At 42.0% G+C, this 15,587-nt stretch overlaps 1 protein-coding gene across 1 annotated transcript; it reads right to left on the bottom strand.

Moving 5' to 3' along the window:
- Positions 1 to 741: 741 nt before the first annotated feature.
- On the bottom strand, positions 742 to 12,536 carry LOC110070351 (vomeronasal type-2 receptor 26-like). The gene is made up of 6 exons (XM_078378798.1): positions 12,304 to 12,536; positions 8,766 to 9,057; positions 6,824 to 7,681; positions 4,212 to 4,439; positions 2,697 to 2,823; positions 742 to 1,643 (listed from the first exon to the last, which is right to left on the bottom strand). The coding sequence occupies exons 1-6, from the start codon at positions 12,534 to 12,536 to the stop codon at positions 742 to 744; spliced, it is 2,640 nt and encodes an 879-aa protein (XP_078234924.1).
- Between the last annotated feature and the right edge of the window lie 3,051 nt (positions 12,537 to 15,587).

The raw sequence follows: 15,587 nt of genomic DNA on the forward strand, positions 1-15,587 counted from the left end.
TGAGTCTATTCCGTGTATGACTAAGTCTTTAACCAGGTATAGCAACAAGAATTTTTTCCCCCATACGTTTCTTGTCATACTCATTGGGACCGTGAGCAACAGAGGGAGGAAAGAATCTGACTGCTTTCTCTAGTCTGAGATAAGAAATTGCAGCAGAATTTCACTCTTCTTCACTTATGTTCCCCTCTGAATTGGGAGTGTTTCCTGTACAGTGGTGCCTCGCTTAACAGGTGCCCCGTTTAATGATGAATCTGCATAGCAAAGAAGATTTTGCGATCGTTTTTGCGATCGCATTGCGATGTTCCCCCCATCATCATAAATGGCCCGTTTTCTAACAGCTGATCAGCAGTTCCAAAATGGCCGCTGGAAAAAATGGCTGCCCGCTGTGCTTTCGCGCCCTTTCCTCGCTTACCAGGCAGCAAAAATGGCAACTAGATGGAGGATTTTCGCTTAAAGGTGAGTTTTTCCCCCACAGGAATACATTAAACGTGTTTTAATGCGTTCCTATATGGTTTTTTTGCCCCACGTAGCGATGAATCCGTATAGCGGCAATTTTTTCAGAATGGATTATCGTCGCTATGTGGGGCACGACTGTACATGGTAAAAGTGCCATGCAGAGGATTGATATGTGCATCAGGAGTGGAGTGGGGAAAGAATCGGTACATGCATCACGGTTTCTTCGCCACACCTACAGTTTATTATGCCTGAATAGAGAACATTTAGCTGTGCCAGACCAAGTGTCTATTTTAAAAATCTTCTTAATTGTCCCTTTTCATTCAGCTCTGGCTTCAGTAACATTACATAACATTTGGGAAAGAAGATGCAACCAAGCAAACCAATGCTGGAAGTCAAGATGGAGAAAACCTCCACAGCAACCATATATTTCCCCTTGGTGCTCAGGTAGGTTGGAACAAAGGACACCCAAACGCTGCAAAAGACCAACATGCTGAACGTAATAAACTTGGCTTCGTTAAAAGTGTCTGGTAACTTTCTGGCCAGGAAAGCAACGCACAAGCTGATTATGGCCAGGAAACCCATAAAGCTTAGCACACAGTAGAACATGATTGTTGAACCTTCATTACATTGAAGGACAACTTCTGTGGCCATTGTGTGCATATCAAAGTCTATGAATGGGGGAAAGGTGACTAGCCACACTATACAAATGGTAGCTTGAATAAGGGAGCAGAAGAGAACAATGGAGTAGGCCAACTCTTTTGCCACCCATTTCTTCATGCTGGACTCTGGCTTGGTGGCCACGAAAGCAAGAACCACAATGCTGGTTTTGGCCAAGATGCAAGAAACGGCCACCGTGAAGACCATCCCAAAAGCAGTTTGCCGAAGAAGGCATGTCACCTTATTCGGTGGGCCAATGAAGAGCAGAGCGGAAAGGAAGCAGAGCAGGAGTGCTAGGAGAAGAAGGTAGGAGATCTTGCGGTTGTTGGCTTTGACAATATGAGTGTCCTGGTATTTCAGGAAAATGCCAAGCACCCCAGCTGTGAGGAAGGAACAGATCAGAGCAACAGTGGCTAAGACAATACCTAAAGATTCTCCATACGACAGGTAGGTGATTGCTTTTGGAAGGCATCCATTTTTCTCTTTGTTCGGGTATTGTTTTGCAGGGCATTCAAAACAGAAATCCATATCTGAAAAAGAAATATATTTCTAAATACCCTTGCATACCTGGCAGTTCTACAAATTGAACATTGTAGAACTCAAGAATAAACTCTGCAAAGGTCAGAACAATTAACAATAGGACAACATGTGATCAGCCATTCCCATATCTTTCTCAAGACATTAGCCAGATTCCTCCTGAGAATTTGGTGAAACTAATTGCACAATTGCAGCAAAAACAATCAAATGTGTAGTACAGTGGTGCCTCGCTTAACGAGGATAATCCGTTCCAGGAAAATCACTGTAGAGCGAAATCCTTGTTAAACAAAATAAAAAATCCCATTGAAACGCATTCAAAACCCATTCAATGTGTTCCAATGGGCTGAAAAACTCACCATCCGGTAAAGATCCTCCATAGTGGCGGCCATTTTAGGTGCCTGTATTGCGAGGAATCCATCCAAAAACACAGTGGGGAGCCATTTTACACAGCGGGCAGCCATTTTGAAGTCGCCAATCAGCTGTTTTAAAAACTTTGTAATGCGAAGAATCAGTTCCCGAAGCAGGGAACCAATCGTCACAAAGCGGATTTTGCTTACTAAAACATCGTTTTGCGGTCACAAAAGCGATTGCAAAACAGTTGTCGTATAGCGGTTTTGTCATTTAACGAGGCAATCGTTAAGTGGGGCACCACTGTACTTTCATTCCCGTTTTCAACTTAGCACAAAACCAGAAATGTGAGTGATTATCATTAGCAGCAATTCACTGCTGTAATTTATTCAATTGTGCTTCAGTTTAAATCCTCAACAGGACTTTGAAATCAACTCCTTCAATATCTACATTGCTTCTGTTTTGGCATGTCTAATGAAGAGTATATAGTAATAGGTGGTTGGAGTCCAATGAAGGATGTATCATTCCTGAATTCTGGCTTAAAGTGAACTTCTGGTGCAATGCGAACTATTCTGCTTACCTCCATCGCAACAGGATGGAATCCCTCTCTTCTGTCCCACCCCACCATCATTTTCGGTGATGGATAGAAGAACAGCTATACAGTTCATAGAGCCTACAAGCAATATGGTGTTCCTTACCTTTCTGGTTTGAAATCTTCCCTTCTGGACATGGAAGGCAATCGTAACAGCAAAATGGCTGCCCTTCCTTCTTGGCCTTTCTGTAGCCGGTCTGGCAATGGTCGTTGCACAGGGAAAGGGGACGGGTCTGCTCAGAAAGGAAAAAGAGTATGGTTTTCATGTTCCATTTCTTTGGCCCATCTATGAATTTACAGTAATGAAATGCAGATGTGATCATATGGTAGAACGGTTTTACTTATAAAGACAATGTTTTATGCAGCATCTGCCAATATCTTTTGGTACAGTGGGAACTTTACCATTACTCCACTCATCCTGTTGTTATGTTAAAAACCTTGGGACACATAGTGACACCCTCAACATTTATTTCAAAGAGATTTACTTTGCATGCTGGTTTACAAGTCTGCTATAATTTCTGGATTATTGTTTTTATTCACTGTGTGTAGGTACTTCAACTTACCGTATTTTTTGCTCCATAAGACGCACTTCCCTCCCCCCAAAAAAGTGGGGGGGAGTCTGTGCATCTTATGGAGCGAAGGTGGCAATTTCACCTCCACTGGCCCCGTGGGGGGAGCCTCCCAAGGGTCCGAGTGAGCCTTCCAGAACCTTTGCGACGCTCCCCCACCCCCACGGGGCCAGCGTGGGCAAACTCACCAGCTTCCAGGACCTTTTGTGAGGCTTGAAAGGCTCAGAAAAGGTCCTGGAAGCTGGCGATTTCACCCCCGCTGGCTCCATGGGGGTGGGGGGAGCGTCGCAAGGGTCTGAGTGAACCTTCCAACCTGAGGGGTTCATCTTCCAGCGTCATATCTTTTAGCCTTTTGTTTCTGTCCACTGAGGGTTTTGTTGTTGTTGTTGTTGTTGTTGTTTTTGCAAAGATACTGGAATGGCTTGCCAGTTCCTGCTCCAGGTGGATTGCGTTTAGTCAGAATTCTCCACTATGACCTGTCCATCTTGGGTGTCCCTGTGTGGCATAGTCCATAGCTTCTCTGAATTACTCAAGCCCCTTCGCCACAACATGGCAGCAATCCATGAAGGGGCTTGTACCCTCTACTGGTCTAAAATAGTTTAAATTCAAGCCTGAACTCATAGCCATTTGGACAGGGTCAGGTGCTGTGGATTACATGTGGTCCTCCTGCTGCCCACTCCTGCAGTAAAGTAGTGCTATTTAAACCGGATGTATTTTTAAAAAGATCACTGATAAGAACCTCTTCTGTTAATTTTTTAAATACTTCCCAATACTGATGCATGGATCCGCTAGATTCATTTGAATATTAAGGAAGTCAAAATCTCAGCACTTTGTTCCACTTTTCAAGTGGACAACCTGGTTTTCCTGCATATTTGCCATGCATAATTTGAATCAAAGCTTTGAGAAGTGAGTTAAAACTACTGTTACCAGTTAAGGATCTGTCATATCACACCTAGCTGGTCCCTGAGATACAAATGTAGTGAGAGAATAATTATTCATCTTTTTCTGAAAGCCCCAGAAAACATCTAGATAGACTTTAAAACTGAGCTTACTTGGTTGAACCTGTCAGGCCAAGTCAGAATCTCTTCATGAATGGTGAGGCTCTTCCCCAGAGAAGCCTGTGGATCCATCATCCCAAGTTTTACTCTACGAAAGGATTCATTTGGCAATACCACCCAACTGATAATATCAAATGCCGCTATTAAGTCCCCATTTTGGTCAAAGGAAATCTCGTCCATGGCGCTATTGTTAAATGACAAACCTCTGAGAAACTGGTGCAGCTAAATGAACAGAAAAGGGAAAAAACATAAGTTATGAAGTAAAATAAATGACATCCAAAGCCTTTTAGACATGAGGGCTAGAGAAGTGAAAATCTAAGTCTAATGGCAGAAGTGTAAATACGCTTTCAGCATGTTTAGAATTAGCGTGCTGGGGCAAAATTAACAATTATAACTGAATCCCTGAACCCCATTTCAGGAGAAATTTTAATCGTTTTAATATTTTCATGTTTAAATCTTTTAATTGTATTTTAAATCATGTATTGTTTAATTTATATTTTAATATTTAACTTATTGTGTTTTCAATTGTGCGAATTTTAATGTTGTGAGCCACTCTGGGTCCCTTGTTGTGAGAAATGTGGCATAAAAATAAAACTAATAAATAATAAAAGCAAGGAAGAGTCTTGAGGGATGTTTGATGGATTACATGAGCCATCAAACCAAGAAAACAACACCAAACTGAAGAAGAAAAACAGCCACCCACAAATAAGGTATTTCTGCCATACATTAAAGGGGTCACGGACTGCATGGGGAAACTTTTGAAAAACACACAACCTACAAACAGTATTCAGGCCCACCACAAAAATACAACAAATGTTACGGTCAGCAAAGGACAAAAGGGACCCCCTCACCACTGCAGGAGTATACCGAATACCTTGCAGTTGTGGCCAGTATATATTAGAAGCACAAAACGCAGCATCCACATCAGAGTCAAAGAACATGAGAGACACTACAGACTAAAGCAACTGGAAAAATTGGCAGTAGCAGAATATGCCCTGAAAAAAACTGGTCATGAAATTCTATTTCAAAATACTGAAATAAAGGACAACACCAGCAATCATTATGTCAGACTGCACAGAGAAGCCATTGAAATCCACAAACACCAGCAGAGCTTCAACAAAAAAAGAAGAAAGTCTAAAACTCAACAAAACCCAGCTCCCAACACTGAAAAATACAGCCTACACAAGGTCAAAAAACTCTACCCAGCCACAAGATCGGTGATTACTGCACACAAAAGACCAGCTAATGACACCCATCAATCACAGTGACGGATCATCTGTCTCCCTGATCACAACAATACACTCAAAACAAAAGAAACACTGATGACCATAATCATCCAATTTCCTTGGCCATGTTCTTAAGGTTTTTCTTTCTAATGTTTCACCAGTCTCTGTGGCTGGCATCTTCAGAGGACAGGAGTCGGAACTCTGTGCTCTGGTGCAGTTTGTGGGATCATTGAGTATTTATAGCTGTGGGACTATCCAATCTCCTGAAAAGGACAAAAAGCTGATCCCACAGCTATAACTACTCAACGATCCCACAAACTGCACCAGAGCACAGACAGAGTTCTGACTCCTGTCCTCTGAAGATGCCAGCCACAGAGACTGGTGAAACATTAGAAAGAAAAACCTTAAGAACATGGCCAAAGAGCCCGAAAAACCTACGACAACCATCGGATCCCAGCTGTGAAAGCCTTCAAAAATACAGAGTATTTTTAGAGTAACATGATTTATTGGGCAAATAAACACAAATGTGTTTATAACACATTTTTGCCATATGATGTACAATATCTTCCACACCAGCCAGAATCCTAATATATACAGTCCTTATACACTTGGTTACCAGAATGGACCTATTGCATATGGGCATATTTGTATTCTTCCCCACAAGCAGCCGTTGGCCCCAATGAATCCTGTGGGTAATCTTCAGGTTGTATAATGCATTCCAAGATGGTTATGACCCCAGGTTCTCCATTGAAGATTACCTCTGAATTGGAAGATTCAAGGGGCCCTATTACATACCCTCTGAACCACAGAATTATGTATGTATGTATGTATGTATGTATGTATGTATGTATGTATGTATGTATGTATGTATGTATGTAGGTAGGTAGGTAGGTAGGTAGGTAGGTAGGTAGGTAGGTAGGTAGGTAGGCAGGCAGGCAGGCAGGCAGGCAGGCAGGCAGGCAGGCAGGCAGGCAGGCCTTTGGCTGTCAGATGGGGAGTATATAAATCAAATAAATAAATAAAATAAATACTTTCCTAGACAGCAAGAAGTCCTTCCAACCCTCACGGCTCAGTGGTCTAGGAAAGCCACATTCCTCTTACAATTAAGATTTCAAGCATAGTACTGTATAGTTTATAGAGAAAACCTCCTTAGGGGTTTCCAGCTACATTATACTCTCTATTTCTTCTTCTTTTTAAATATTTGAAATGCTGTACAGTTTGGGAGCTCCTTCTCTATGTAGAAAATCTTCTTGTGTCCATGGAAGGCCTGTTTCACTGATACAAGAGTGGTAATTAAAACACAGCCGTCTGTTCCCTGAAAGACAGCTCCATTAAAAAAATGACCTATTACTGCACCCATTAAACTGATAAGGAGATTACCTGCCAAGGCTGATGATTCCAATGTTTCCAATTTACACTGTCTACATTTGCATTGTATTTGACTTTGGATGAATGCATGAGATGCAATGCATGGGCCACAGCATAGACTGTGTTGTAGATGCTGTAGCTGTTGGCGCTCATGCTAAGTTCAAAAACAGACCCAGGCAGAGTCTCCAGTTTCTCATCACCTGTGCAGACCTTCCCAACTTTGTGGTCTAAGGAAGGCTGGGAGAAAGAACAAAGAAATACATCTTCCCAGAAAGCCCTGAGAAATCCATCTTCTTTTACCAAGGTCGGGGTTCTCATCTGAAGAAATTCCCGGAACCCCAGAAGATCCTTTGAGTGCATGGCCAAGGATAGAGCGCCATGGAAGATATTTAAATCCCAGCTCCTCTGAAAACTGCTTGAGATGAAATCCATCTGGGCTGTCATGATCCAAACTTTCTGCTTACCTTGCAGAGGTATATCCTCCATTTCTGCAATCACAGGGATGCATCTCAATAATAAAATGTTGTGAATATCACTATGAACAATCACAATGTTAGCTGTGCTTCTCATCACATTCATGACTGTTTCGAAACCTTTCTCTACCACCACAGTGGCATCATTAGAAAATGTTACCTTCGGCATCCTTTCTATAAAATCGAAGCAAATACCTCTTTCAGCAAACGTGGGAAGAACGTTATGTATGAATTTCTCTGAATTTTCCTCCTGTTCAGTCATCACCCCTACCCATGTCCATCCAAAATGGAGGAGTAACTGGAGAATCCCATCATACTGAAGACTCCTTGGGAACATCCAGTGGAGGAACACACTTTGGGAGTCACTACCGAGCACAGGAGAAGATCCGTAGTTGAACTACAGAGGGAGTTTAAATAAGAAACAGCAGTTTAAATTAGAAATGAGTTCAACCAAGAACTCATCTTTTTATGTACAATATATTTTTCCAGGAGGAGCAGATATTTTCTGCATTAGATCCCTCTTCCAAGAGAAAGGAATGCTATTAAACACTTTAATGAATACATACATGCACAGGTACGTGTTGTTTTTATGTCTCTTAATACAAGAAGGAGCCATTTTGGAGCAGTGAATAGATCAGTATTCAGGAGTCCATGTGCACATGGGTAAGCCACTCCTTGAACATTTCACATACAGTGGTGCCCCGCATGAGGACGATAATTGGTTCCATTAAAATTGCTGTACAGCGAAATCATTGTCACGTGGGCAAAAAAAACAATGGAATGCATTGAAAACCAGTTAATGCATTCCAATGGAGGAAATACCTGATCATCCTGCAATGATAGCCCATAGAGAAGCCATTCTGCGATCGCTGTCTTGTGAAAATAGGTCCAGAAAACAGCGGGGAGCCATTTTGCGAACCGCCGATCAGCTGTTTTAAATCGTCGTCTTGCGAACAATCGGTTCACAAAGCACAGACCTAATTGTCGTTAAACGAAAAACCCCATAGGAACCATTGTATAGCAATTGCAAAAGTCATCGTACAGCGATTTTGTCGTTTAGCAGGGTAAGCGTCTAGCGGGGCACCACTGTACTTTGAAAATTCTGTTCAGGTCACCATATGCCAAAATCAACTTGATAACACATAACAAGTTTATAGTAGCTTGAGGAAACAGATATAAAATCCTTTCCAACATAGTTCTCTCACATAGCAACGATCTTTGAAAGGTTAATAATCATGATATGTCTTCGAAATTGCTGAATAAAAGCATTAGAAGGTTACACACTACAGAGTGTTTAAAGGAACTTTCAAGTCTAGCTTATATTATCAGCCCAGCAAATATTTTTAAGGACTGATGTCCCTGTGATGACGGAAGTCTTATTCTCCTATGTGACATTACTGAACAAGCATTCTTATCATATTTTCCTTATTTTTTTTTTAAATTGTACTTAGTAACTCTTTCCGCCCTATCACATGTCTTACCTGTGGCATTTTGTACGTAGAGAGAATATTGGAAATGTGGAAAAAGAAAAGATAGGTAGGTCCGCCAATGACAGATATAGGAATATTCTCAACAGCACAGTTGTAATTAGGGATAAACCTACTTTGCCGAGAGAGTAACTCTAATGAGGCAAAATAAATCCACCTTGCAGTGGAGTAGCCATTATACAGGTGAAAACCCAAAGATGTATTAGATAATATTTGCTTATTTTTATTGACCTCGTTCACAGCAAATGCAAAGGCCACGATATGTTGATAGAGGTGTGTCATAATCCTGCAAAGAAAGACAGATACTGTGGCCTCTTCACATGAGGAATTCAATTCTCTTTACATTGGTTGACTTCATTTCACATCAGTGTATAAGACACTGTGCAAAAAAGAGAGTTGTTTGCCTATAATTCAATGACAAGCGTGTAAACATTGGAATGTTGATTTTCCAGTACACAAATTTAACCTAGGAATGCATTCATGCTCATTAAATGGTTTATCGACTTCAGCAGACACCTCAGCAATAATTTTGCCTTGTTCTTCTCATCTAGATGAGAGCAAAAGAAGCTGTACTAGTGTCAATGTCCCCATAACTTGTGCATGCTACCTTTGTGTGAAACTCGCATCCCTTCCCTTTGAGAAACAAAACATATGGAGATAGTAAGCACAAAATGGCTACCTGCTTATGCAAAAGGGTGCTTGTTGTTGTTTAGTCGTGTAGTCGTGTCCAACTCTTCGTGACCCCATGGACCAGAGCACGCCAGGCCCTCCTATCTTCCACTGCCTCCCGGAGGTCTGTCAATTTCATGTTGGTTGCTTCGCAGACACTGTCCAGCCATCTCATCCTCGGTCGTCCCCTTCTCCTCTTGCCGTCACACCTTCCTAACATCAAGGTCTTTTCCAAGGAGTCTTCTCTTCTCATGAAATGGCCAAAGTACTGGAGCCTCAGCTTCAGGATCTGTCCTTCCAGTGAGCACTCAGGGTTGATTTCCTTTAGAATTGATAGGTTTGTTCTCCTTGCAGTCCAGGGGACTCTCAAGAGCCTCCTCCAGCACCACAATTCAAAGGCATCAGTTCTTCGGCGGTCTGCTTTCTTTATGGTCCAGCTCTCACATCCATACATCACAACAGGAAAAACCATAGCTTTGACTATTCGGACTTTTGTTGGCAAGGTGATGTCTCTGCTTTTTAAGATGCTGTCAAGGTTTGTCATCGCTTTCCTCCCCAGAAGCAGGCATCTTTTAATTTTCTGCAGTGATCATAGAGCCCAAGAAAGTAAAATCTGTCACTGTCTCCATATCTTCCCCTTCTATTTGCCAGGAGGTGATGGGACCAGTGGCCATTATCTTAGTTTTTTTGATGTTGAGTTTCAGGCCGTTTTTTGCACTCTCCTCTTTCACCCTCATTACAAAGGTGCTAACAATGATCAATGCCAATGCCTAAATGTGAATGCAACTGTGGCGGGATGCCATCACATCACGTCACTCCTGTCTGTCTATCATGTAAGCTCAAAAGGCAGGAGCCTATGATAGGGCAGTAGGGGCGGAGCCAAAGGGACAGTTGAGGAGTTAGAATGACAGAGAGTTAGAGAGGAGGAAGAGATAGATAGAGATTGGAAGAGGGAGAGTTAGGAGATCAAATTGAGAAGGTTAATACATAGATTGGACAGTTGGAGTGACGGAGAGAATAGGGAAAGAGTTATAAGGAATAGGGAATAGATAATTAGTAAAAGTATATTGTTGTTGTGAATAAAAATGCATTCAAACCCATGCATAACCAAATCCTATTTAATGAATGATCCTGAACATCTGTGATTTTCCATTTGTGACTGACATAACAGTAGAAGAACACCTATAATTTACTCCTGTGATTCTCAAACTTAAAAGTTCAATAAACCTGTTATAACTGGCAGCACACGTGTCTGAAATACGTAATTGGTATTGTGTGAATAATACTTGGTGGCAGTGTGTAAAGAGAAAACACATCCAGGGGGTGAGCCTGTGTTTAAGGAATAAACAAGGAACACGGGGTGGATGCGACAGAGATCATCCCCATTTGGCATCAGTTGTGCTGTTTGCACGGAAGCATGATCTCCATTCAAGTGTCATTGTGTGCAGTTTTGCCCAACATGCTAAAAAAAGTTCTACTTCTCCTCCTCCATCATATGAATGCAACAAAATACTTTGCTGTTCTCATGAGATGAGGAGAATAATTTCGGAATTCCTGCAAGATCATTAAAAGTGGTGAAATATTACTTTAATCCCACCTCTAGCATGACTCTCAGTGCTACTACATAGCCCATGTATCAATCTGTAGAAACTATTCAAAGGAATACAGTTTTGTTTCACTGTGCTGCAGTAAAGCAATGTACTGTAAATTTAACTGAGAAAGGTGTGCCTCAAAGATGCTGCCTTGGTTTGAACCCATAGTTGAATTATGCCTATGAAGAAGCTTCTATAGATCCAGCCTTTTCTAATATTACACACATGTTGTGAATTGACATTAAAGGTTATTGTTATTATCTGAAAGAGGCAGGTGTCACCAACATTGGCTGAATTTCTAGTCACACAGTGGTTAACAAAAATGGGGTCCAGAAGAGTTGGAGAGTCACTATGTTTATACACTTTTCTTAGCATAATTAAATAAACAGCAAATGTACAAAGAAGTAAGGTCTGAAAAAGAATGAAAATAAATAATAACAGAAATATGTCAATTAAACCACTGGTTCTTAACCTTGGGTTACTCAGGAGTTTTGGACTGCAACTCCCAGAAGCCTTCACCACCAGCTGTCCTGACTGGGGTTTCTGGGAGTTGCAGTTCAAAAGCATCCGAGTAACAAAGGTTAAGAACCACTGAATTAAACCACAGTGTCTTCATCTCAAAATGTTGCATACAGAACTCTGTTAGAATGATCTATGGCAGTCATTGGGGAAATCACATAACAAATTATAAACAGAAGACAACTCCTAGTCTTCCAATTAAATTCAATTGGGAAATTTGTGATATATTAGATTCTCTGTGCATACCTTTCTTTGAAGAAAAGTGTAGCAACATGGACAGAAAATTCTACTTTCCTCTATAACACCACAGCAGTAATCAATATTTTCTTCAGCATCCAAGAGGCTGATATGTATTGTGAGTCTCACAACATGAGAATAGAACACATTTTTGTGTGCTAATTAAGCAACATTATACAAACGATGAAAATAACAGAAATCGTTCCTTCACAAGAATCATGCATTGGAAGAGTTCTTTGTAGCTATGTGTGCTTTGTTTCCCAGAGGAAAGAGACTGAATTTTTTTAATGTACACTTCGTGGAAGCTACAAGAAAAATATTTCACATTGCCTTAACCCCACTGGGTTTAAATGTCAGCTGAGTTGAGGGGTACAGAGGTACCGTGTCCTAATTTTAATCTCAGCTAGAGTCAGTCTGGTGAGTAAACAGGAATTTACAAACTGACCACAAGTTGGAATGAAGAACTACATTTAGTTTCAGGCACTATATATGGGTGGGGGAGGTATATTACTTACATATACTCATCGAAAAGTTCTTCAGATGGTTTTTTCACAAAGGTAATTTGATTTGAAAATATAAAGCCCTGAGACATAATCCCGGCAATGAGGACATCCCCTAACTGATAATACTGGTGAAGAATGGGAAGAGATTTCATGATGAAACACTGAGCCACTGAACCCTCACCCAACACTTGGGGCAGCAGCAATGAAATCAACTTTACAGTTGTAACTACTTCACCGTATACCATTGTGGACAGCAGATCTGTTGCCATACACTCTTGTGCAGCTGCCTTACTAAGTAAAACCAAAGGATAAACCGCTTTCTTGATTTCAAGTGAGAAGCCTGTGCTGCAGAAATGCAATGATTAGATGGAGCGAACTATCTAAGTCCATGGCACAAGCTCTAGAAGTCGAAGAAAGAGGCATTAATAAAATATTCCAGTCTTGGTCTGTGGATTTTGAGTAAGGACTGAAAGTCTCTAGGGCTACAAAGAGCTGAAAGTCACAATTATACACGATTTTAAAAAAAGGTAATTGCAGAGTTGGCCGTGTTTCACGTTTTAGGTTCTCTGTGACACAGTGGAAGAAAACATGTTTATCACATCTCTGCCAATGTCTGTTCTGTTCAGCCCACAGGAGACAGAGGCCTTACAAGGACAATGTACTAAGAATCATGTGTATCTACTCTCATCAAATTCAATTTGTATCTAAATATTTGCTTTACAAATCAAGACCAACCAACCCTGAGCTGATTTAGAGATAGCCTGGGTCTGTTGTTCCTGGATGTCCGAAGATAACTTGTATTCAGACACATCTCGATGGGGGGGGGCAAACATGGAGAACAAATGTATATTGGATCCAATGGGGGGCTATACAATGTCATTGGCTTTGTGAATGTGGGTAACTTCAGATTGTAGGTCAAGGTCCCTTCCATCTTTGCATTCCCAACAGAACCCATGTCCCGGTAAATTTTGTGTAAGCTATGTAAACGATATCTCCTTTATTTACACAATCGGTAGTATAACTTGCCCAAGTGTGCCATCTCACGGACTAGCACAAATCAGAGCAATGCTTCTTTGACACACTTCCCCACTGACTATGGAACCATAGTGAGACAACAAAAACTGGAGGTCCTTAGAGAAATTGTGGTGTACCACTGTGTGACTAAAAACAGCCGGTAGTTGGCTTCAGGCAGGGGTTTCTTCAATGGCACTATTCGTAGAATCATACAATAACTGAGTCGGCAGGAGCCCATAAAGCAGTGGTCAGGGAACAGGGGTAAATTACCCCAAATGGGGTAAAAATGAAAATCCTGGGGGTAATGAGGACGGTTGTGGCAGCATGACCATCCTCATTACATCCAGGCATTTTATTTCTGATGATACTGTGTGTAGGCGGGCATTCCATCGCGGGGAGAGCGAGTCCCGGCGAGGAACTGCACAGGGCACCCACCTGCCCTCTTCGATTCCAAAGTGGGGGTGTGTGGACTGGGCCAGCTGGACTCTTTGCCTGGTGGAGCCCCGGCTGGGGCTCTCCTTCCTGCCTGCACCCGCTGCACTGGTGAGGAGGCCCCCCTTCCCACCCCGCCTCACCTGAGCTCATGGCTGGTGGACCTGCCGGCCCTGCGGTGCCCAGTTCCCCTCGCCAAGGACGCGATTTCCCAATGGTGTGGCTGCTCCAGACTGGCTGCTCAGGTGGCGGGCGCAGGTCCCGGGCAAGCGCAGAGGCGGGGAAGGGGGAGAGCAGAGGGGCGATGCTGGGAGGGGGTGGAGTAATGTTGGCGTATATAAATTTTGGGGGGGATAAAAGATAAAAAAGTTCCCTGACCCCTGCCATAAAGCCATTGAGTCCAATTTCCTGCTCAATGAGGGAATCTAAATCAAAGCAGATTTAACAAGTGGTTGTCCAATTTTCTCTTGAAGGCCTCCAGCATTACAGCACTTATCCTCTCCCACGGTAACTGGTTCTGTTCCGGATATTCAGCCTCATTCTGGTTTCCTCTGTATGAGTATCTTTCAAATATTTAAAATGTGCTATCATATCTCATCTTGGTCTTCCCCCCCCCCCAAGCTAAACATGCCCAGTTATTTCAATCCTTCCTCACAGGGCTTGGTTTCCAATGAATCACATATTAACAACAAGGAGAAGAATGGTATAAAGTATTTATCAGGACAAGGGGGTGTCGCTAGTCAGTAGCCTAGTTTCCTAAATGTGTCCACTCACTTTCTATAACCAATTACAGTGGGGTCTTGACTTGAGAACTTAATCCGTATTGGAAGGTGGTTCTCAAGTCAAAAAGTTCTCAGGTCAAATCTGCATTTCCCATAGGAATGCATTGAGAACCATTTGATCCGTATCTGCTCTTTTCTGTCCATAGAAACTAATGGGAAGCTGCTATTCTGGCTTCGACCACTAGAGGGGGATATTTTGTTTCTTTTTTTCTTAGGTCAAGAAAGGTTCAGGGAAGGCAGGGAAAATACAGTCCAGGCAGTACAAGTACCAGGCAGTCTGAAGACTGTCTCCCAATCCACTCTCTAAACCCTGGGAGGAGTGAGGAAGCAGACAGGGACCCTTTTCACTGGCCAACAGTTAACTGAAAGTTCAAATTTTGCACTTTCCCTGCCTCCCACGTGGTTTTTTTTTCAGTTCGTAACTCAAATCTAAGTATGTAAGTCAAGTCAATATTTTCCTATGAGAGTGGTTTGTAAGTCAAAATGTTCTTAACTCGAGCCGTTCTTAAGTCAAGACCCCACTGTACAGTAGTTCATGTTGGTTGGCCACCAACTCTGGCACACGCACACAGGCACTGCCTCCAAGGGGGGGAGTTCTGTAAATAAATGCCCACAAGAGTGAATTGAGAAAAAGAAAAGGAAAGTCCAGGGAAGGGGGGGAGAAAAATGTCCCTATTTCTACTTCAGTCTATCCAATCAACGCCGCACACAAGAGAGTCACACATCTGTCCTAAATTCATGTTTTTAGGCATCCCTTAGTCTCGAGAGATTATGGTAATGTGCTGTGGAGATGTTCTGCATCTTAGCTGCACTGCTGGTTTTCTGGGTTTTTTAAAAAATTTTATCCAAATGTTACATCTTTGTGATCAATCCTGAACTAAACTAGAGAAAGCAACTTGTAAGGAAAAGAATGGAAGAATATTTATAGAATCAGAATAATTGAGTTGGAAGGCTCCTATAAGGCTATTCTGTTCAATGCAGGAATTCAAATCAAAGTGGATCGGAAAGATGACTGTCCTATTTTATCTTGAATGCCTACAGCATTAAAGCACTCAACACTTCCTGAAG

The sequence above is a fragment of the Pogona vitticeps genome, chromosome 6 (assembly GCF_051106095.1).
Source record: "Pogona vitticeps strain Pit_001003342236 chromosome 6, PviZW2.1, whole genome shotgun sequence".
NCBI classification, from domain to species: domain Eukaryota; kingdom Metazoa; phylum Chordata; class Lepidosauria; order Squamata; family Agamidae; genus Pogona; species Pogona vitticeps.

Excerpts from the sequence above, each read along its gene's own strand:
- LOC110070351 (XM_078378798.1), bottom strand. The coding sequence starts at position 12,536 with ATGGTATACGGTGAAGTAGTTACAACTGTAAAGTTGATTTCATTGCTG. Across the intron at positions 2,824-4,211 it reads GGCCTGACAGGTTCAACCAA|ACCCGTCCCCTTTCCCTGTG; the intron begins GTAAGCTCAGTT and ends CTTTCTGAGCAG. Across the intron at positions 1,644-2,696 it reads GAAGATTTCAAACCAGAAAG|ATATGGATTTCTGTTTTGAA; the intron begins GTAAGGAACACC and ends TTTCTTTTTCAG.